This window comes from Hyperolius riggenbachi, chromosome 3 (assembly GCF_040937935.1).
Source record: "Hyperolius riggenbachi isolate aHypRig1 chromosome 3, aHypRig1.pri, whole genome shotgun sequence".
Classification (NCBI taxonomy): Eukaryota; Metazoa; Chordata; class Amphibia; order Anura; family Hyperoliidae; genus Hyperolius; species Hyperolius riggenbachi.
In genome coordinates, this window is record NC_090648.1 from 364448119 (window position 1) to 364472859 (window position 24741).

The window sequence follows — 24741 nt, forward strand, 5'->3', positions numbered from 1 at the left end:
CGGTATGGGCCTTTAGTGATCAGGCATGTTGAAAACCCATATCCAATCACCATTGTAATTTGGGGTACCAAAGCCCAGAATGACGACATAACAGACAGGTTCACTTTAAATAGTGAAAAAATGCCCCAAATGGGTACCCCAAAGCCTCTGGATTCCCCGTCCCCCTCGCCTTCATTGATCCGGCCCTGGGACCCCTCAAACCTCTTTGACAAGGCCTTGCCGGAGAGGGTACGGGGCTGCACTCCTGCCTGAGAACAAGCGTGACCACACTGCCATGCCGCGGAACACCTCACACCTGCGCAGCAGAATACAGCCAATCAAGCTTAGCTTTTTCCGGGGCGTTCTGCACAGACATAGCACAGCCACGAACTTCCAGAGGGTCCAGTGCTGAATCGGTAGGTACTTAGCCACTGCAGTCACTAATAAAGGGGTACATGCTGTAATTAAGTTCAGAAACAGCCTAGCACACTTTTTAAGTTCAGAAACAGCCTAGCACACTTTTTCCATAGGGGAGCAAACAACTACAGTACGTACAGTCTTCCCATCCCCCACCTCTAAATACAGAGCACAGGCACAGAGATAAGCAGCAGTCAGTATTTCTCTGACATGAAGCAGCTACTACTGTAGCTATGATAGTGGTGAACAGGTTGGGGAAACCTGGTGCCTCACATACCGTAGTAGTTCCTATATGGCCACCACTGGGCTCCTGAGTAATTGGCTACAAATATAATGCAACCCTCATGGCCTGCTATCCCTGGGATATTAATTGGCATCAACAGACTGATCATCATTTTGTGTCTAGTCACCTCCATGCGTTTACAATGTACAGTATACCGCAGCTTGCCTCTTGATTTCACTGGAGCTGTTCATACAGAATAAGAATTAGATCACCTGCATTGGGCTATAAAACAAGCACTGCTGCTAGTAAGTCACCCATGTCAGGACACTGAATAAGATCACAGGACAGCTCCCAGGCAATTGCAGCCCACTGCCCATGTGTCTTTAATCATTGCAGTGAGTGTCCTGCTGATTCAGATCAAAGGGGATGACACATACTGTGTCACAAGGATCACTCATGTCTCTGGGAGCCAATTACCCTGTCCCTGACAATTGACAAAGCTCTGCCTTTCACCTCTTCTCCGTCTATGACATCCTCTGACTTCAAACATGCAGCCAACAAGTAGCCAGTTATTAAATATAATAGTGAATAATAACTGGTGCATACACTGGATCAATATCATTTTGCTTTACGACTGGGAACAGACTTTGAATTTGCATATAATGAAAGTCTATGGGCCGCATTACAAACTCTGCATGAACCAACAGAGGAGGACTCAGGGCCTGTTTCCACTAGCTACAGGTTTGCAGCATTTCCCCAACATATGATGGCATGATTGGAGGCCATCTCTGGGTGCCTGCATCTAAAACTCTAGTGATCTACTCCTCTGCAGTCACTCAACGCACTTTCACTTTGTGACTTCCAGCTGCTCCTTCTAATCTGATAACCAAACTATGGGAGTTTTTAATCAATTAACAGAACCTCCAAGGTGGAGAGTGGTAAGGCCTAGTTCACACTGCAAGAGGCTTTTCTAAGTGATTTTTAAGGAAAGTTGAAGAGTTGAAGTGAGAGGGATATGGAGGCTGCCATATTTGTTTCCTTTTAAGCAATACCAGTTGCCTGGCATCATGCATCAGTAGTGTCTGAACCTGAAACAAGCATGCAGCTAATCTTGTCAGATTTTGTTCAGAAACCTCTGATCTGCTGCATGCAGATCAATACATCAATACAGATCCAGATCCGTGGCTGCACACCTCCTCGCTCCCATTGCCGGGAGCGCCCTGCGCAATATGAGAAAACTTCATATTGCGCATGTGCAGGACTCTCCAGGCAATGGAAGCGAGGATGTGTTCAGCCACGGATGCACAGTGGAGTTCGCCTAGTTAGACAAAGAAACGATAAGTGAGCCGTAGTATGGGGGCCGGAGGATCCTTGAGGACCGCAGCGGGACAGGATGTCTGCAGGGGGCCGGTAAAATCCCCTGGTAAGTGAACGTTTTTTTGTTTTACAAAGGTTAAAGAACCCCTTTAAGGTCTTTCTAATGCTACGTACACACTTGCGACTATGGTCATTACCAGGAGCAGCTTAATGATTGGTCTGCCGACAATCGGGTAAAGAAGTTTACCAAACAATCATTAAGTACAGCAACGAACGAACTACATCGGCATGATGAGAAAATCCAACAGGACGGATCATATTGAACAACAATTGTTACAAAACCATAGTGTGTACAGTTTTCTGCCGAGCACGATCGATACAAGGGCCAATGCGCCTGCTTTGGATTTTGCCCAGCTTCCGTACTTCCGAAGTAGCTCGGGCCGTAACGATTGTTACATTATAAATTTCAAACAAACTTTGTTTTCAAGTTAACTATCATATTTTTTTATCTATTGTAACCCCATACAAAGTGGGAGAAAAAGCACCGGCACTAAATGCAGCAGGGAGGATGTAACCACAAATGGTCTTACCTGCAGCGTGCTCCACAAACGTTCAAATTGCAGTCCAAGAAAAGAGAAGATGATGGGCATCTGCTGCATAAAAACCCCTTTATTGTGGTGGGTGGACAGCAGTGCTGTAACCACTGTGTCCACCCACCACAATAAAGGGTTTTTATGCAGCAGATGCCCATCATCTTCTCTTTTCTTGGACTGCAATTGTAACCCCATGTTTGTTTTTTTATATAAATATAGAGCAAGAAGTTATAAATCAGGATGATACCATTTATTGGCTAACTAAAAATGAATAAAAATAAGCAAGCTTTCGGCCTTGCAGCCTTCGTCGGGCTTATGTATGCAACCTTTTCCTCTTATTGTTCTTTTCTGCGAGAACAATGGTTAATATGTGTATGATGATTGCTGTATCCCATCGTTGCATTCCAATATTGTTCGTCTGGTAATTATCGTTCCTTGTAAATGATCATTATCGTAAGTGTGTACGTAGCATAAGCAAGAGCACCAGTCTAAAAAATCAACACAGATTTCAGGGGGGGGGGGGGGGGGGATGAGCTACATTCAGTTCAGCCTAAAGTCTGGTACACACTTTAAATTATGATTGGACAATCTGTGTCCAATTTTACCACTTCCATGTAATATGAGGGTCAACAAATATTAAATGAGCAATTTGTGTAGATAAACCCTCATACTACATGGAGGTGGTAAAATTGGTCAGTGATTGGCCAGCCCAGTCATAATGGAAAGTGTGTAAAGCCTGCTACACACATTCAATTTTGATTGGCCAATCATTGCCAAATTTTACCACTTTCACGCAGTATGGGAGTTTACCTACACATGTCCGTAGGATTCAAAATCTGTTGGCCTTCATACTACAAGGAGGTGCTGGTTCTGGCTGGTGATTGCCTGGCCAATCAAAATTGCATGAGTGTATGCACCCTAACCCAGTAAAGACCACTATAACACACTGACAACACAATTATTTGCACCGTTTCTGTCAACCAAGCAAGAATGTAATTCATGTTAAAAAAAATAAAATTGTTCTGAGCAGAGCATTAACTGATGAGAAAATTCTGGTTTGACAGAAACTGGAATTTTGCAGGGGCTACTTAGATTTCATAACTGCTAACCAATTAACCGGCAGCGGATTATAAAATTCAGCTGGTGGGCCTTTAATTGGCAGCTCTGAAGTCCCCGCTTGCTTCAAGAGGTCCATTATCAACCCTGCCTCTAAAAAACAGGGAGTATCCAACCTCAACAACTTCAGGCCAGTGGCTCTCACATCTGTCATCATGAAGACCTTGTATTGATGGCACGGAAGTTGAAAGCGTCCCCTGCTCACGCCTCCTAGGCACTACAATTTCCAAGGACCTAACTTGCAAAGCCATCACGACCTCCACCCAGAAAAAAGCCCAGCAGAGCCTATTTTTCCTCCGCCAACTGAAGAAGTTCGGCATGGCCCAGGAACTTCTGACGAGTTTCTACACCGCCACGATTGAATCTGTCTTCTGCTCCTTCATCTTGGTCAGGTACGCTGGCTCCCCCACCAACGACAGACTCAAATTACAGAGGGTCATAAGATCAGTGGAAAGGATTATTGGGAAACCTCTTCCCTCTCTGGATCAACTTTTTAACTCTAGACTGCACTCTAGAGCTCTGGAGATCATCAAGGACCCATCTCACCCGCGCTTCCCCTTCTTTAGCCAGCTTCCCTTAGGCCGAGGGTTTCCGGTCCATCTAAACCAGGACCACAAGACACAAGAACAGCTTCTTTCCATCAGCTTTCAATTCTTTGAACTTTATTGACTGTCATAACACTGGACAAAAATTAGCGATCAACTCGATGCTTTGTCAGGTTCAACTGCTGTATTTTTTTTTATTACTGTTTATTATTATTGTTGTATTGAATGTCCTGTTTCACACTAGCCCTGTACCTGCCAAAACCAATTCCGTGCACAGCCCAGTTGTGCTTAGCGAAATAAAAGATTCTGATTCTGAATCTAATTAGCTTTGTGAAAAATGAGGGTGCCAATTTTGTTTTTTAGACATCAGGAAAGTAAGAAGTGTTTACCTAAATTTCACACCGACTTGTACTTACTACTGCCTGAATACAAGTCAGAGTTCACTTGTAAGCACCTTCTCTGGAAACATACAGCTGTTGCCAGGCTGCCCATAATCTCCTGACGTTACACATCTATAGACACCTGAAAAGCCCCAGCTGACAAGGCAGTAACATGAGACTGGAGGATTACTGGGGTCACACTGATTCTGCCTCAAGGATAATTAATAGAAGTTGTGGTTGATGAGTCACAGAAGCTACTATCAACACAGGCTGCACCCAGACACATGCAGCTTTACATCAGCTCTGCATTGTTGTCGCTCTCCCGACTCCAGTACAAGTTTCTACCAGATCACATTTTACATAGACAATAGGGGGCTGATCTGACCAACTAATCTGAAGTGCTATGCATGGTCAAAGTTGTCTGCAGCGGCCGATAACGACCGACTCAGCCTATAGTCATGTGTGTAAAGCGGCCCCTGACCGCTCCGCAATCGATCACTTGGCCAAGCGAAGGCCAACTCAATTGTCCTCGTGCTCCCGGCCCACCACGTGACATCACATACATACCGCTCCATTGGCACTTTGCCCAACCGCATAGCAACAGTCAGCTACACAGCTGACTGTGTCAGTCAGCGTTGGCTTAGTGATGTCACCCAGGGGATCGGGTTTCTGATCCCCAACGGGCGACATCAGTGAGCAGTGTGTATGGGCCTTTACACAATCTGCCTGACAGGAAAGTGATTACGATTTGTGGCCGCACAAGGCTCCTAGGTGCTACTGGCTTAACCACTTAAGAACCAGGGGATTTTCTTCTGATCGGTGCTGCGTGGACTCTCCAGCCCGCAGCACCGATCAGGAAATAGCCAGGGCGATCAGACTTTCCCCCCCTTTTTTTCCCACTAGGGGGATGTCCTGCTGGGCGGGTCTGATCGCCGCCGGCTACCCGCACTTTCCTGGGGGGGCTCTTCAAAGCCCCCCTCCGCAGCGCTTTCCGCCCTCCCCGGCTTTCCTTTCCTCTCCCTTACCCTGTGAGCGGCGCAGGACGGATATCCGTCCTGCGCCCGATAGAATAGGCTTCTGCCTATCAGATGCCGGCGATCCCCGGCCAATCAGAGGCCGGGGATCGCCGATTTACGTCACGGCGCTGCTGCGCAGTGCCGTATGATGTAAACAGCGGGGATTTCTTCCTCGCGTGTTTACATTTTGCCGGCGAGCCGCGATCGGCGGCTCTCCGGCTGTTCACGGAGACAGCCTCCGTGAACTGGCATGGAAAGGCCGCTCGATCGAGTGGCCGTTTCCATGCTATACCACTAACAACCCGCCGACGCCTATCGGCGTTAGGCGGTCATTAGAATAGAGCGACTGCGCCGCTGTCAATCACTCGCATGTGGTGTGGAGTGTACTGCGCAGGCTCAGTGAAGAACAACCTGGCGAGGTTGTCCTCTGCAGCTGAGGAGACCGGGAGCCAGCGGCTGAGTGTGGAGCTGCAGCGAGGGACATAGCGGCTGATAGGGGCTGGAGAAAGCCCCAGGTAAGTAAATGTCTTTTTTTTTCAGCTGCTCAGACTTTCCATTTAAAGCTAAACATACCCCGACAATGCAATGATGTGTCAGCTTGTTAATATTATCATAGCATTTTAGTAAGAGGGCTTTTGGGTCCTTTTTAGCCCCTTACACACTCCTAGGAGTTTTTGGATTTACCATAAACTTGCTGGGCAATCTGTAGGGATACATGTAAAAGTAGAGGACTTGCGGGCACAGGATACAGCCGGTATATGGGTGATCCTGCTCCTGCGCAAGTTCCCTGCCATGTTAAATACTATTCCTCCTCCAGGCCGCCATGGATAGTGGGGAATGATATAATCCAGCAATTGCTGGAAGCCGAATGATTGTGTTTTAGGTCGCATTCACAGTGGGACGTTATGGTCGCATGTTATAAACTCTTATAACGCAGCTTACCGCACTGCAATACTAATCCTATGGGGCGTTCACAGTGTGACGTTAAAGTCGCATTAAAAAAAAAAAAAGTGTTGCGCTGTGGTAACTCACTGCTTGAAGTGCGTTACCTCTTAACGCACACACATTGCGGCTTTACCATCGCATTAAACCGCAACGTCCCACTGTGAATACAGCCTTAAAAGTAACTTCAGCTCAATCTTTTGACGGAGCCAGAGTTACTCTGTGTGCGCTGCTATAGCTGTAATTCCTATTACAGCCTATGGTGGCGGCTGCGCCCAAATCTACCTGAGCTGTAATTAAAGCGCTCGATCTGTAGAGCCATAATAATCCATGCCATGCACTGATGAGTCCAGAACAGTCTGTATGCATGTTGGATTATTGTAGCTCTGTACAATTAAAGGACAACTGAAGTGAGAGGTATATGAAGGTTGACATATTCATTTCCTGTTAAGCAATACCAGTTATCTGGCTGTCCTGCTGATCCTCTGTCTCTAAAGGTCCGTACACACGCCGGACTTTAGGCAACGACGGGTCCGTCGTTGCCTAAAGTCCGGCGTGTGTACGGACCTTAATCCTTTCAGCCACAGAGCCTGAACAAGCATGCAGCAGATCAGGCGTTTCTGACATTTTCAGATCTGACAGGATTAGCTGCATACTTGTTTCTGGTGTTATTCGGACACTACTGCAGCTACATACATCAGCAGTTTTGCCAGATAACTGGTATTGTTTAAAAGGAAATAAATATGGCAGCCTACATATTCCTCTGACTTTAGTTGTCCTTTAACAAGCTGCCACATCATTGCATCCCAGCGGATCTGGAGGAGTGTTTAGCTATCAGGGATAACAAAGGGATTATTTGCATATTCAGCAGTGATGGATTGAGGGGCACCTCAAATGTTCACTCCAACCTGAATTTTCTCAAAGACCTTCTGTTTTAAGAAGGCTAGCTTCTGTTTTGCATCTTAGTAAGGAGGCTTTTTAGCCTTACACACTCCTAGAAGTTCAGGTTCAGCAAGAGATGAGCTTAACAGTCAACTTTAAACTATTTTTTTGCTCTACAGTATTCAGAATTACAAGTGAGTTGAAATGGAACTCTGCACAGCATAATCATTGGGAACTGCATGTAGCTCCAAAGCAACTGATTAATCAGCTGGCAAGTCATTAACCAAACTTTAAAAATCTGATTACCCCCTACCCAAATAGAGCAAAACAAAGCTGGCAAGTCAAATTTTAGATCTTCAAAAATGATCGATTTGATCCAAGCAAAAACAATTTGACTCCCCCCATGCGAATTAAAAAAAAAAAAAAAAACACCTTCAACTCTACTTTTTGTTCTGCCCAATTTTACCATTTCTATGTAATATGAGGAACTACCTAAAGTATCCAAAGTATACTCACTCAGTTTACCTTTCTACTACATAGATTTGGTAAGATTGACCACCTTTCCTGCTCTTGATTCAGGATCAGTATAACCATATAAACACAGCACAGAGGACGGGTCAGCTTTCACTAGTTTGCAAAGTAAAGTTGTTGCTGCGAATATTGCTGGTCTGACACACAGATTTGAATGCCACCAATGACCAAAAAACCCAATGTAGTCGTTGGACCAAGCTGTCAGCACAGCAACCTGCTATCACTGGTGATCAGGGTTACTAATCACTATAGAACGTTAGAGCTCACTTACTTTTGATTCTCTCCATGCTGGTGCTCAGAGCAGCATCCCCAGCTGTGGTAACAGTCCCAGCACTGCGCTGAGCGCTCTCTGCTCCCCCTGGCAGCTTGTTCTGACTCTGGCGTAAATAATGCTTTGCCAGTGTCAGATCTCCCGTATCAGCTCGTTATCCGATCACTGGACACAGTTCCGCCTCCAAGTCCTGCATGTGAACATTTCACCTTTGCTAATTGCTTCCCTATGAGGCTGATGTGCAGATTGCATCTGCCAGGAGTCAGTGTGGAATGGATGCTGGCTGCTGGGCTTAGCTGAGGTGACTGGGCTTTCCTCCCCCTCCCGCTTCCCCTGCTTGACAGGCAGGCTGAAGTTTTGAAGCAGCTACCCTGAAGTTGTGTGCTTCCTCCTCTCCTGTCCCACTCCCCAGATCACAGGACACAGGGTCTCAGTGTGATTCCCCACCCCCTCCACTGCAGAGCCCACACATTGCTGACAAGCTTTTCCAGGGAGGGTCTGTAGCTGAGGAGTGCCCTGCTGCCTCACCCTTCTTCAGGAGAGGAGGAAAAGCGTTCCACTCCAAGAGCTGTGGGAGCTCGGGACTTGCTTTCCAAAAATACAGCCTGTGGAGGAGACAGGTGTGCTACTGGCCCAACAGCTGCTTCTCTCAGAGGAGGGCTGCTGTGGCTGACCAGCAGGGACTTTGCTTAACCCCTGATACTTGAAGTGTGCACTCATCTAAACACAGATTAGGTAGTAGTTCACTTTCCCTGAGCAAAGGGAAATGCATGGGGACTACAGGTGTCTGGAACTTACCCCACCCCCTGCTCGGAGTTGGGAATCCTGCCTAAAAAGTGAATGTTTGCTATCACAGTATTTACACAAGGCACTTTCCGAGACTCCACATTCTGGGACATAACTGCATGACTTCATACTTGATGTTGCGGTTATAAATTTAGCTGGTTGAAGTGCAGGGGCAAACCCAGGATTTTCAAGGTGGGGATTCCTGAAAGGTCTCCCTCAGCCACACACAATACAGTATAATAATATAGGACATCATGCTGGGTACACATAATGCAATTTTCTGTCCGACTCACTGACAGGATCTGACAGTTATTTCCCAAATGTCCAATCTGCTCCCAATCGACAACAGGATTGATCAGGAGCAGTTTGGATCGAAGCAGGAAAAAATGGCGCACACAGCAACGGAAACTTTCTGGCGCACCATTAAAAAGCACGGTAAACATAATTTACCGTTTTGAAGTGCAACATTGTGGCGCACAGCCTCTATTTAAGTGCAGGGGGGAAATTATAGCGCAGGGCACTTCAAAACGGTAAATTACGTTTACGGTGCTTTTCAATGGTGCACCAGAAAATATCAATTTTTCCTGTTCCAGGCGCTGTGGGCATGGACTGTGCTCCCCTCCTACCTGCAGACTGCCTCGTCCACAGCGCTGTGCGGTGCTTACACTCCCGCTGGATGCTCCTCTGGTCTGGGTGGCAGCGGGCGCTGGGAAGACGTTCTTCTCCGGAGCCCGGTGTACTGGACCTCCAGCGGCGTGTTACTACTCCTCTTCTGTGCAGTTCTGCTGCACTTCTCCAGCCACGGCTTCCCCAGCGCTCTGTGCAGTACCTGGCTGCACTCCTCTCATGTGTGTCAGAAGCCGAAGCCCAGTGCTGTGCGGCAGCGGTGAGTGATGGGACAATTGTGTGCTGTGGAAATGCTGCCTGGCCGTCCTGTCTGCGCTCATCTACCACCATGTCCCATCAAAATCAGACTCTCCCAGCAGCTACAGTGTCCACTGGCCCAGCAATTAAATAACATTTTTAATTACGATAAATCATTAAAACACTATTTATCGTTTTGATGTATTCCCCATCAAAACGATAAATAGCGTTTTTAATGATTTATCGGTGGCTCCGTGCGCCATTTTTTCCCCGCGCCATTTTTCACTGTATGCGTTTGGATACAGATAATAATGAGGACAGCCGACATTGGTAATGAAGGGGAAAGTGAAGCAATCGCCCAGCAGGAGCATAGGGCTGAGCTCATACCTGACTCTTAAGTTCCCCAAAGCTGCTCCATGCCCTGAACACACGCTGCTGCTCCATGCTCTGCACAAATGCTGCTGCTACATCCAAAGTCACCTGTACCCGGGTTCAGTGCTGTGAGCTGCAGGATGCCTGCAGATATTCTGGTGTCTCTACTTGTGCCTGTCCCCAGACACTGCACCGGCCCTGGTCTGAGGGGGGATTCTGGCAGCTGTAATCACCCCCTGCGTTTTCCTATGAAGTGGGCACAGGCATGTGAAATTTGATGGCATGATGTGACTGATCCTTTAATTTTACATGCTGACATTTCTAGAAACAGGAAGCAAGAGTTTGGGCAAAAGTAGAGAAGGGTTATGGGCCCTTCTACTCAAGGTCAAAAAATTATTGGCTAATATACAGCATATAGACAAAATTACATTTTCCGTCATGGTAGCTTATTCTGACACACTATACTGTCAGCCTTAGCTACTGGTAGCTAAGTCTGATGCGGTAGCCTTTTCTGAAATAACACCTGTTCACACTTTAGAAGATTCCGAACGGAAACGATGAGCCCATCCGTGAGGCAGATGTGTACCGTCCATTCTACATCCGCATACAACAATTTTTGCTGTCTGTGCGAACGAGCCGCCTCTTTGCTGCGAATGACAAGAGTCGGTTCTCAGTTTTGAAAGTATATTTTTTCACACGCAGTTAATTAACAACCTGTCTTTAATTCTGGAGTTATTTTAAGGATTGAAGAGTTAACTTAAAGACAGAAGAGTTAACTTTATGTTTGCCTGAGGTAAAATGTTTCCTGAATACTACATGCCTTGTCACCATGGTGATAACTATAGAAACGTTATTAAAGACAGGAGATAAGCTTAGTGAATTGAGGCCAATGTATTTATTCTTAAAGACGCTGATGCGGGTCGCAAACGATCATTGCATAAGCGTTTTAAGGGCAATTTTGAAAATCGCCTGCGCTTGAAAAAAGGGCAAAAACGCCCTTAGTGTGAACGAGCCCTAAGAGGTGTGTATTTAGAGTAAGGAAACAGTTTGTAAGTGATTGCCACTATGCAATGCACGTATAGAAGTGTTCATTATCTGCATAGCACATATTAAATGCTAATTAAATGGATGAAAGAGGGACCCTAATGGGCACTTATGAAGGCAGAAGGCCGAAACCTGGTCAGGAAGGAGAACAGGCATTCTCTGAAGTTGTCTAGTATTTCTCTGAGTACTTCGGACTTTGCTGGTTATTGTGTAATAGTGTATCGATGTGTTTTAAAGAAAAAGGGTCCAGTATGCATGGACCCATGATGTCCGTTTGTGTTTTCTGTTAATGATTTTGAGCAATAAAGTATACCCCTGTGTATGAACTAAACCCGACTCCTACATATAGGTTTTTGGTGATGGTCGCTCTCTCCAATATTGAGCACAAGGTGTCTGCAGGCTTTACAGTGACAGGAAGGAATATGCAGTCAGCAGAGCTGCGTGTATAGTTCACCTCCCCCGGGATTTGGAAGCTTGCAGTCCGTTTTCTTAGGGTCCTCCGAAGCTCTCGATCCCTTGGGTGACATTGTCATTTGTCACATAAGGACAGACAGTGATCCCACCATAGAGGTAGAGCACTACCCAGAGGACAGGAAGAAGAATTGCAGCAATGGATCCCGGGAGGTGAGTTCTGTGTAGGGGCTGCTGCAGAATCTCTCTGGGTATGTTTTTTTTTTATTATTACTTTAGGGTCTAAAAGCAAATACAAATCTGTACTTTTAGACTCTAAAATCCGGAAAGAATCATACACAGGGGCGTAACAATAGACCCTGCAAGGGATGCAGCTGCAGGGGGGCCCAGAAGCCACAGGGGGCCCCATTCTGGCAGACTGACAACTAAGGGCAAGGAGAGAAAAAAACTTTCTGCTCTTTGCTCAGTTGTTCTAATAACTGCATCTGCTCAGCCACTGATAAGGAATCATACAAAGTTTTGCAGACCAAGATTTATAGACAGTCCCTATTCAGTGTGCAGCTTGGTCTTGTGTACAGCCTGTTCTACCTCCAGCCTTTCCACCCCTCCCCAAGTGCTGTGTACTGTAGTAATGCTGGAGGAGTCTGAACATGGAGAAAAGGCAGGAGGGGGCCCCATTCAAAGTTTCGCAGGGGGGCCCCGTGAGTCCTAGTTACGCCCCTGATCATACCCCCAAGAAGGGGAGATACAGTCAGGATATAAAAAGCTGTAAAAAAAAACAAAACATTTTTTGCACAGTAATTGGCACCTAAACCTTTAATTTTCTTAAAATCGAACAGCTTCGAACCCTGATCAGAGGTTCACCTCCTACATCATAGGCAACAGCCTTACCAATCACTATCCAGCTGACCCCTGGGCGTGTGCAAAATTAACATAACACTGCCCCTACTAAGGAGAAGTATGTAGTGACATCATCCACTGCCCTACCCAACATGGCCACTCCCATAACGTGTTGCATCACAGGGCCAATACTACATTTTGCATTCACATAAAGGGGTAACCATTCATATTGTGTCTAAGCCTCTATATTTGATCCCTGGGTTCAATTGGCCTGGTGGATTTTCACTGATGGTCCTCTTTAATGTGTGGGTGATCCAGCTCTGAGACAGAGAGCTGAAGGGAGGCATCCAGAAGATAGCAACAGTTCTGCTCATCAGGATAGAAACAATAAGGATCACAAAGTTTTCCAGCCTTCACAATCACCCTGATGTCACTGTCAGGGAACGCTGTACTGTGTATTTATTGGTAGTTATTAGACCATTTCCTGTGTTGAGAGTAGGCCATGAGTAGATTTTCTGGCTTGCATGTAAAATAGTCTTTATATTAAAAAGACAACTGTAACAAGAGGTATATGGAGGCTGACGTATTTATTTTCTGTTAAACAATGCCAGTTGCCTGGCAGCCCTGCTTATCTATTTGGCTGCAGTAGTGTCTAAATAACACCAGAAACAAGCATGCAGCAAATCTTGTCAGTTATGACAATAATGTCAGAAACACCTGATCTGCTGCATGCTTGTTCAGAGTCTATGGCTGAAAGTATTAGAGGCAAAGGATCAACAAGGCAACTGGTATTGTTTAAAAGGAAATAAATATGGCAACCTCATATCCCTCTCGTCACAGCTGTCCTTTAAACTGGACCTGAACTGCACAAGACAGATGGAAAACATTTTGTATTGTATTTAGACAGTTTAGCCTCTCTAATCCCCCCTCATCTGTGACTAATCACAACTGTAATTTGATCTCTCAGCTTTGTCAGCTGGCTGCCTTGGCAGAGCTGCTAATTTGCAAACACAGGATGTTAAAGCTGACCTGAACTTAGAACTTCCTCTCTGCTCTGAAAGATACGCAACAGCATAATAACCTCTAAAAAAAACATTACTTTGTTACAGCTGATGAAAATCCTAAAATAAATCTCCAATGTTTCTATTGGTACTTCCTGCTTTCATGGAAGCAGACATGTTGTTAACATTCTGTGCTTTCAAATGAGCTTATCTACAGGCAGTCAGCTGACACAGGGGAGAGATCAAATTACAACGTGTGATTAGACACAGATGAGGGGGAATTAGACAGGCTAAACTCTCTAAATACATGCAGGGTGCATTTCTCTGTTGTCCTTCTGTCCTGTGCAAGAGTTCAGGTCCACTTTAACAATATGCTTCCATGAAAGCAGGAAGTAGGCACACTGCACATTAAATGCAGGATTTGTATCAGCTGTAACAAACAAATGTTTTTACTTTAAAGAGTATTATGCTGTTGCTTTCTTTTAGAGCAGACATAAAGTTCTGAGTTTAGATCCGTTTTAATCATTGTTCAAAGCAAACCTGAAATGTGGAGAGAATTAGATAAATGAGATGGCCAAAGGATTGTTGACTGCAACTGTCATTTCTTTAAATATATGTCTGCCGGGCGTCTGATCTGCTAGATGACCCCTACATGACCCTCCCCCAATCACTAGACCGGTCATATGGGGGCACGCTGGACATATCCAAATTCCATAAAACTTGATGGAATTTTCATGACAGTTTGTAGCAGTGACAGCAGCGAGGGACATAGATGTAGAGGACAGTGGCAGAGCTGTTGTTGTGGCAGACCTAGTAGTTCACATACACTAGTGATTTCTTCATATTTGAGTGGTGTTTAACTTTTACTGGCAGCATTGCTGTCTTTTCTGCTGTGATGGTGACATTGCTGAAATTTAAGTTGACCACATTTTTTAGAATTTGGAGAACATTTATATTGCATCAAATTTCAATTTAAAATTGCATTTCAGTAATTGGGGACCAATTACTGGTAAATGTAACACATTGCAGTGCTACTAGTGAAAATATTGTCACTACAATGGCAGGAGCAGCCCTCAAGAGCGACAGTGGACAAGATTGAGATAACAACCTGTCTGACAGCCAAGCAGGAAAATTGCCTGAAAATATATTTCTTCCCCATTGGGTTCATTGTCACCTCCATCTCCCAATACAAGAGAGGGGACTGTTTGTGGGCTATTAGCATTCCCCATCAAACAGGAAAATAATGAAAAATCACAAACTAGATGATTAAATTATTTTTGTTTATTTCCCCAAACTAACTTAGTTGAAAAAAAAATAAACCGACATGATCCTGCTTTTAAAATAAAGCTGGGTACGCATGTATTGACTACCCTAGCCAACTGGATCACTTTAAGGAAATCTTCTGGAAATCTTTTGCCTCCATCATGTTGATCAATTCAAGGCTTGGTTCACAGTGGGACTCGAATTGCGTTCCCCATATAACAGGAACACAAAGGGACGAAACGAAAAAGTCAACCTTTAGATGGCATACAGTAAAGCATATAGTGCTTCATTGCCTCTGTTAAGACATGCATTATCCAGTAACGCATTGTATGCAGTGTGTTGGTTGGGATTCTGCGGTACATTAAATCCCAACACACCACAAGCACTGTGACTTACTACAGCAGAATGCATTTAGATGCCCCCAAAAAGTCATATTTGGGTCAACATCCCACTGTGAATGATGCCTGAATTGGTTTCGAGCAATTGGAAAATCTCAGCTTTGAGCAGCTGGGGGAGGAGTCTGCAGCTGTGTAGCAGTGCACTGCCTTGTCTGGTATAAAGCCAATGGTTATGGTTCAATCGATGCATGACAGGTTTGTACTTAAAGGACACATCCAAGCTAAATAATAATTAAAAAAGAACAAGATCTACTTACTTGGGGCTTCCTCCAGTCCCTGGCAGCTTGTGTGTACCTCACTGCAGCTCCGCTCCCAGCCGGTATCCTGGGGTCCCCTTCTATTGCAGATGTTTTCTGCGCCTGTGAGAACGTGTGGCCGGCCGCGCCGCTCGCAGTTGCGCTTCCATACCTGGGAGCATTCTGTGCCTGCGCAGAGCACTCCATTCTACGTGAGAGTGATTGCGAGCGGCGCGGCTGTGAGATCGTGCAGGTGCAGAAGATGCCGACCTGGTGAGGTCGACATCTGCAACGGAGGGGTCCCCAGGACACCAGCTGGAAGTGGAGCTGCGTTGAGGGACAGATAGGCTGCCAGGGGCTGGAGGAAGCCCCAGGTAAGTAGATCTTGGTTTTTGTTTTTAGCCTGGACCTTCCCTTTAACCACTTCAGTCTAAAGTGTTGTTTCACCTTATGCATCAGAGCAGCTTTCACCTTTCATTTATCCGCCAATAACTTTATCACAATTAATTGATCTATATCTTGTTTTTTCTGCCACCAATTAGGCTTTCTTTGGGTGGTACATTATGCTAAGAATTATTTTCTTCTAAATGCATTTTAATGGGAATATTAAGAAAAAAATTGAAAAAATTCATTATTTCTCAGTTTTCAGCCATTTTAGCTTTAAAATAATACATGCTACCGTAATTAAAATCCACGTATTTTATTTGCCCATTTGTCCCAGTTATTACACCATTTAAATTATATCCCTATCACAATGTATGATGCCAATATTTTATTTGGAAATAAAGGTGCATTTTTTCAATTTGCGTCCATCACTATTTACAAGCTTATAATTAAAAAAATATATATAGTAATATACTCGCTTGACTTGCATATCAAAAAAGTTCAGACCTTTATGTAACTATTTATGTTTTTTTTATTGTAATTTTTTTTTTTATTAAAAATTTTATTTGGGGTTTTTCGGAGTAGGGAGGTAAACAGGGGATTTTAAATGAAATTTATTGTGTATATTTAAAAAAAAAAAAATGTAGATGTAGTTGTAGTTTTAGTGAGTTTTTGATTTTTCGTCCTGTAAGCGAGAGCTCTCGCTTACAGGAACAGAAGGGGTGACATGGGACACAGAAAAATCACGGCTTTCCAGAGAAAGCTGTCGGTTTTTCATAGGGAGATATAAATCAATGAATGGGATCTGTATTCCCATTCATTGATCTCAGGGGAAGCGAAAGGCTGCGGGAGCAGGCACGTCCCTGCAGCAGCTGTGCAGGCTATAGACCGAAGTGGTTAAAATGAATCATGATTGAGCTGTGTGGGAGAAATCAATCACTATTCAGTTAATTTCCAATTGGAGAGGGATCAATGGGCTTGCCATCTCAGCTTCTTATTGACCTGTGCAGCGAACATGTTTTATCCAGCGCAGGAGATTTGGGCGCAACCTGCGCCACCATAGACCGTAGTAGAAATTATGGCGATAGCGGCACACATTGAGTAACTTCTCAATGTGACCGAAGACGGAGCTGAAGTTACTTTTAGGCTGCTTTCACAGTGGGACGTTACAGGCGCACGTTAGAGCAGCCTGTAACGCAGCCCAACTCACAGTAATGGAAAATCAATGGGCTGTTCACAGTGCCCACGTTGCGTTATAGTGTAATGCTGCACGTTCAAAGAAAGTAAAGCATGCTGTGCGTTATATGTGGCGTTAGACTGTTTGCACATGCTCAGTAAGGGGAGAGTCCGCTATTGTTCCTAGCCACATGGCTAATTAATATTCACTGCACTGTAGTGTTGTCCAGATCATGAACAATTCGGATCTTTGATCCAGATCTTTTTTGTGAGTCGAATCATCCGGATCATCACAATGAAGGATTCGGTTCACAGTGGATGTCTGGAAGAAACAGGAACTGCAGCTTCTGTGCACAACCACAGTCTTCCTGCTGCATCTCTCCCTTCCCCATTAGCACCCTCATTCTCCTGCACCTCTCACTCTGCTGCTTCCCTGCTTCCCTAGTAAAATGATTCAAAGATTCGGTTCAAAGATCCAGAAATTTTCAATGATCCGATTCAAATCATCTGAATCATTGAAAAGATCCAGACTTCCCAGGATAGCACCAAGAGCCTCATAACGCGGCTCAATCTGACATCCAACTTCAACACCACCATGCGTTGCGTTAGGTGCACGTTATGCGACCTTAACATCCCCTAAAACGCGACGTCTTGGTGTGAAAGAGGCCTTAAAGTACTGTAATGCTGCCGCCAGCAATAGCTTGCAGACGAATTACCGTACATCATTCCCTACCATCCTCGTGGATTTGGAGGGGGAGTAGTAATTATATCGTACATTGGCTGTATCCGGAGCCCAAGTCTCCCAGCAGTGATTTCACTGGTACTCCCTGTGGAGGCCTGGCAGTCCAGAAACTCACTTTTAAGGGGCTGTTTTCTACAGGTGGCTGAGCTATGCACTCAGTGAGCAGTTACCAGGCAGCAGCAAACAGCTATGATAGTTCAACAGTCTTTATTTTATTTGTACCTATTAGCAGGCATTTTTTTAAATAAATCCAGACCGTGTTTGTTGGATCAATAATGCTCTCTAATTTCCTCCAGCTCTAGACACCTAAGCCAGGTTCACAGTGATGCTTTGCCATGCGACATAATGGCTGCTTTGTAGCGCAGCCAACCACACTGCAATGCACCACCTATGCGCCGGTGTAACGATCTCCACGGTCAGCACACAGCGTGTACGCTGACTCTGAGGAGATCTCCCACAAGTGTTCAGACAAAGGAGCCCAGTAATGGTGGAACACACCTGCGGAGGAACCAAACCAGCCAGCAGGTGGAGCACAGAGAGACAAATCCTCTGAACAGTCCACAGACGACAGACAGAAATTGCACAAAGCGAATGCGGCGATGAGCAATATATTAACAGGACAGAAACAGGAACAGATCTACAATAGATCAGATGAATGTCTGTGAAACTGATAGCAGACTTTGAGAAAACAGACATTCATTCACAGAGCATCCACAGATTGCCAGACAGAAATTGCTCAATGCGAATGCAGCAATGAGCAATACATTAACAGGACATAACAAGTCAGTATACTTTATTTCTTGTGAGAAATACAGTACACGTGTTTAGTGCACAATAAAGGTGGTAGCCCCCAGTGGGAGGAGCCCACTGGTGGCAGAGTAATCAAACAAACAGGAGTTGAACACACTAATACAATAATGAGAATAACAAAGAGGCACCAGTATGTGTAGTGATTGGTGCAAACAGTAACTTGCTGATAGAGGCTCAGCGGTAACCTCTCCAGTGGCGAGGGCCCACTGGTGAGTGAGGATAGTCAGACAGATCAGGTAGGCAACAACCGAGCAGATTGAGGTACAGAATCGTAAGACAGGCTCAGAGTAAAGTTTCAGGCAAGAAGTCGGCAACAAGGTCAGATAAGCAGAGGTACAGAATCGCAAGGCAGAAGGAGCAGTCAGAACAGGAAAAAAGTCATACACAGAAAAATACAATTAATATGTTATAAACTACTGATTACAGCTATCAAGGGTCAATTACAATATACAAATAACTCTAGCTATGTGCAAATAGGCCGGGGTCCTGCCGGGTTCAATGCACTAGGATCTAACTAAAGTCTGACCCAGGACTTGCAGTCCAAAGACTAACAAAATGTCGGGCCGGGAGGCAGACTCAGGAAGTGACTTTTATGAATTAACACACCAATCAGAGAGAAGCATGCAAAAGGACAAAGCAGCCATCTGCATTCACTTAGCCTGTATCTCATAAGTTCATGCATCACCATGCAAACAGCATAGCACTTGAATTCAGAATAGCAGACCACACCACAATGGAATGCGAATGAAATGCAAATTCATTCATTGTGAATGTCAGAAAATATCTGCAAACAGCAACCAGCATAGTCTGGCTGCAGTAGTATCTGAAGACAAAACAGACCTCACAGAGGAGATCATTACAGCCGGTCACAGTGCAGTGGTTGCAGTATAACAGGTTGCGGTATGGTAACACACTTTAGTGACAGTGAAGCATACTTTTCATTGACTGCATGCTTCACTGTGCCGGATGCAACCTAAGCATGACATGTGGCTCCACTGTTCCGATCCATTGCGTAGTCACAGGGAACACAATGGTAACCGTGAACCAGTGTGTTGCATTTCCTGTGACAGCAGGGACACAAGGGATTGGTATAGTGGCCCCGCACATTACCCGTGTGTTTTGTCGCATACAGTTAATGAAACGTTTTCTCCAATGGGGGCACAGACAACATTACAAACTTGAAAGAGGTGGTAAACCTTTCAGATGGTTTTCAAAACTGAAATCAATATTTTGCCTGCAGCTTGGCATAAGCAATATCTCATGGCTTTCACTGTGTCTGTTGTGTCGCTGCACAACGGATAATATATTCACATCAAAATGCAATGGAAATATATTTCATGGGGGCTTTCACACTGTTACTTTATTGTTGCAAAGACAGGACAGCAGTGAAGTTACTGGGCAACGTGCTGTGCAAGCATAAAGTTTATGGGCTACATGCTGCACTGTATGGGTCGCATATCATTGGTGGGCAGTGGGCTGCAAAGCAACCTTATATTACCATTGCGTGGCAATCCTATTTTTCAGGATGCGCAACAAATATAGTGTGAGAGGAGTCAAAAGAGTGCATTCCCTCTATGCCAGTGCTTCTCAAACCTGTCCCCCAACGTTGCACATTTTGCAGCAGGCAACCTCACCTATGCACAGGTGGGGTAATTAGTGTCTCAGCCACATGGAATCCTCGTAAACTGATTACCCCAGCTGTGCATAGGTGAGAATACCAGGCACAACATGCACCGTTGGGGAGCCACGAGGACAGGTTTGAGTAACACTGCACTATGCACTGTGTACTGTATATAAACATGCTGTCCATACGATTGTATGTGCAGGTTCACATCTTTCCACAGTAACAGGCAACATTATCCAAACGCAAAAAAACCTGATAGGGCGACACAGAAAAGCATCTTATGAGAACATCTGTCACTGTGTTTCTTGAATAACAGGTAGAGCTGCGGAGGAGGTATCTCAGGAACAGTAGGTTAGTGTTTGAGTCCAATGTAAATGATGGAGGATGTGGTATCAGATGTATGTAAATTAGGCTGCACACAGCAGGGTCCAAGGCATAAGTCTGTGGGCTGAAAGGGGCCAGACTGTGTCATGTGACTGTTCTGTGTAGTCTTCTTGGCCACTTTCTGTTTAACAATGTAAATCATGTTCACCCACATACTAAGGAATCCAATTTATCAAACAGTATTCTTATTCTTTTACCACAGTTTACTGTCATATATGCTCCACAGACTGTATACATTAGCCTGCATTATACATACAGCGATTCACTGTGTAGCAGAATCTTACATGTAACTTAAGGCACAGTGCAATTTTTCCAATTTTTTTTTTCAGCAACGAACTATTGGTTTTCGCAATTTTGTCTAACATTGTTTAACTGAACTCAGTTAAACGATGTTTAGCGAACGATGTGCAGTGACCGCGACTGTCATGACAGACTATCGCTCCGATCCCCCCATAAACATCATCACTAATTACCGCAATCGTTTGAAGTCTTGTTCACGCCCATCGCTTGTTCCCGATTGTTTAAGAAGGATCGGTTATCGGCTCCTTCGCCGCGGATCCCTGATCCATCTTTAGGTGAGTACTTACATGAGGCGCTACACCTGCTATTGCTGAAATTCTGTCTTGTCCCCATGTTTATTGCCTGATGAAGCGGGCTGGGCCTGCGAAACGCGTTGCACTGTTTTGGGGTACTAATTAATAAATGTGACTACTATTCAGACAGTCTTTCGTGTCTGCTTTATGGAGGTAAGTCCACCGCTTCCTCCCAGCAAATTTTAAAGTTTTTATCCACTTTTATCCTGCTGGCGCCTCTGTTCTACTGCTATACTTACATGTAACACTGTAGCAGATTCTTGTTTCTGACAACTGTAGCAATAAATGAGGCAGAAAGGGCTACAATGATCTGGAGCCTGTACCCAACTGCATCCACACAGGATACACAGAATATGTGCAGGTACCATTCACAAGGAGAGGAATTCTCCTGTAAAATGTATGACTTGCATGAAGATAAGCGGATTATTTGCCAAATTTGAGTCAGGCCTGAATGTCGGCTAGAAGATATTGACTGGTAATCTCAGCCAGTCTAGCAATATGTAAGCTGGTAAATGAGCCTTCTGGAAAATATTCCAACATATTCCTTACGTTGAACCCTAAGAACCACTGATCATCCAGTGGCATAATGAATAATTGATATAGTGTATTATGGGATGAGCTATGTTGTCATTATGTGTGTTTCCTATTAAAGGAAAGCTGAGGTGAAAAAACTGGAGACTTTTTTTTTTTTTTTAGAATCAAAGTTTTATTTAATTTTTAAAAACTAAAAAAGAAGGTTTAATGTATTGTCTAATATAAATTATACAGTTTTCACAGTTTCCCAGAGCTAAAATATATGAACTACTGACCCTTTTTTATCTATCCTTTGCACTCAGAAGATGTTCTCTTTCAGAAAAGTGTTTTATGGCTGTAATTCCTTATCAGCGAGTGTCATTAGGCTACTGGAGAGAAACTGTCACTTGCATACCTGAGTGGTTAACTCATTCAGACAGAAAAATAAGAAAAGGAACACAGCCACTTGTATGCTTGGCACAGTACATATACATGTCTATCTCACCATGTCACATATCACCTTGGATAAACTTTAAAGTTCAACTGAACCCTAGTGCATAGTGACATCACACATGATTTTCCAGAATATGGCCTGACACTAGAGAGGACAATATTTACATGATAAAACATACTTATCCACTATAAATCTTACTTCCTTCTTAGCTCTACCCCATTCCTTCACTCTGCTGCCCTGAAAGTGGCCAATCCAGTTCTGTTGCTTGGCCCTGCCCATTCCTCCTGTAACGATTGTGGGATATCTCCGTGTTCAGCGCACAAAGATGTGCGCTGACACTGCGGAGGTCCCCCACAAGCGTGTCAAGATACTAGAACCCAGCTTTTGGTGCAAGCACCAGTAGAGGGAAATTCCTGTCGGCAGAGGGCGCTGGGGAGCGCAGAGGAACCAATCCCCTGCACCTCCACAAATGCCAGACAGGAATTGCACGAAGCGCAGAACGCAATCGCAAGAGAAGCGATTGCGAATGAGAACGAGCAAAGGGACAGGTTGTATGTGTGTGCGCCAATCTAGTCGCCACCCCGCGACCGCGCACACACAACAGCAGGTGCGAAACAGAAACGCAACCGCCAAGAACGGCGATTGCCAGAAGTGACACAAGGCAGATCAGAACAGAATACGAGGATAGCAAAGGCACAGCAAATCATACAATGAGAAGATACGGAAAATAATAAACGCTAGCTAACCGCGAACACCGCACTCATTCGCAACAGTGCACGCGGTTATGCGCGGTCTCCACGTGATAAGCACAATAGAGACAAGCACGCCTAACTAACCATCAACAGACAAACACGAAACAAAGAACGTGAACGCTTGCTTAACTGTTACCTCATCGAGCCTACAGCAAGCGCCCGTATCAGACAAGACAGACAAACGAGAAACAGGAACTAGGCAGAAAAGATCCACCGCTCTTCCGCCAGAGCAAGTGTGATCCAAGCAGGAACACAGATCAGAAAGATCCACAGCCGCTAACGCTAGCGGCTAGTGCGATCTAAACAAGACAGATCAGATGAGGTAGCTGGTAGCAACCGCTGCTCCAGCTTACACTCCAGGAACTAGATCAGAAGGATCCACAGCCGCTACCGCTAGAGGCTAGTGCGATCCAAACAAGACAGAGCGATTCACTATCAACCGCCGCTGGTGACAGCGCAATCGCGACAGACAAGACAGGACAGAATAGGCAGTACAAATTATACACAAACTGACTGCACTAACTAGGAATGCAAGGAGCACTCCCCAAGAATTAACTATACTAAGATAGCAGTGGCTGACACTCCAGGTAAGTCCAGCAGGAACAAACCTCTATGAGCAGCGAAGCATTGTGGGACACACATAGTACTTATAGTACACGCCTCCAATGAATGTGGCCAGGCAATTTGCATGACAACGTATGCAAATTCCTCAGCAAGCACAATCTGCAAAACTGACAGAAGGTCTTCTTTCCAGAGTCCTGCAGCATGCAGACCTGAATAATGATCAAAAGGCTGCCTGCTTGCGCAGGCAGCTGAGCGGATCGTTACACCTCCCATGTCAGAATCAGTTTTTGAATTGGTTTTGGCACATACTGGGAAATATACAGGACTACAGAAAGTGTCAGTTTAAGCAGGCTATCAAAACAAGAGACAGTGTAATCAATAACAACAACCAGGAAATAGCAACAGCAGCTTAAGGGGGAAAAGGGAGGGGTGAACGCAGGAGGGGGCGTGGAGTGAGTTCAAGAGTTTGACAGCAGAGGGAAAACGGTGTTTCTGTACCTTGAGGTCCTGGTGTAGTTGGCCTGGAACCTCTGAACTGTTGGGAACCAGCTGAAGAAACAGCCTCTGTGAGAGGGGTTGTTGGTTTTTCTCATTGCTCTGGAGCACAGACAGTCTAGAGTTGTGGAGGTCTAATGTGGAATGTGAATTAGTTTGATCACTCCCTAAGCGTTTTTCAGAAGAAAGCACTATCACTTACCTCCTCTCCCAATCAGGACCAAGTAGGTAAGCATGGCTGAGCCACCAACTAATTCAATTCGAATTTTGTGCAAGGGGGTGCAGATATGAGGCTCTTGCTTCAGGCTCCCTAGCTGCCCCTCTTCACCAACAAGTAACAAAGCCAGCTTACATTGTAACAAATGTATTCACAGTGCGTACCTATGAAACAGCTGCCTGGAGACTTGGGTGCAGGTTAAAGCCAATAAAAGGCTTACTCTGCTCCTACATAAGTCCCAGCAGCGTTAATTACTATTCCCTATCCAAGCCGCCATGGATAGTGGGGGAAAGATGTAATTTGGCTTTCAGCTATGGCGGCCGAATTACAGTGTTTCTGTAGTAATTTATGCTCGTCTTTTGACGGCGCCCAAATTACTCACTGAGTGCCGCTATAGCCGTAATTCATATTATGGCCTATGGCAGCTTCGGCTGCACCCAAATCTCCAGCACTGTTTTTACAGCACTCTTTCACAGATATGTTATGTTAAAACAGTAGTGGGAGGGAGTATAGTTGAGAAGAGTAATAACAGGTCTCCATGGCAATAAATTGTTGCTCTTGTTACATTTATTATGAATACAGTTCTCATTCTAGTTTCTGCTTTGG

The 24741-nt window shown here is 44.9% G+C and overlaps 1 protein-coding gene across 1 annotated transcript in view; it reads right to left on the reverse strand.

Annotated features, from left to right (window-relative positions):
• AFAP1L1 (actin filament associated protein 1 like 1) overlaps positions 1–8609 on the reverse strand; it is a 150738-nt gene extending 142129 nt beyond the window's left edge. The window contains exon 1 of the mRNA XM_068277134.1: positions 8213–8609. Within this exon, the coding sequence (XP_068133235.1) occupies positions 8213–8228 (16 nt within the window). The 5' untranslated portion in view covers positions 8229–8609. The remainder of the gene's footprint in view (positions 1–8212) is intronic.
• Positions 8610–24741: the final 16132 nt, after the last annotated feature.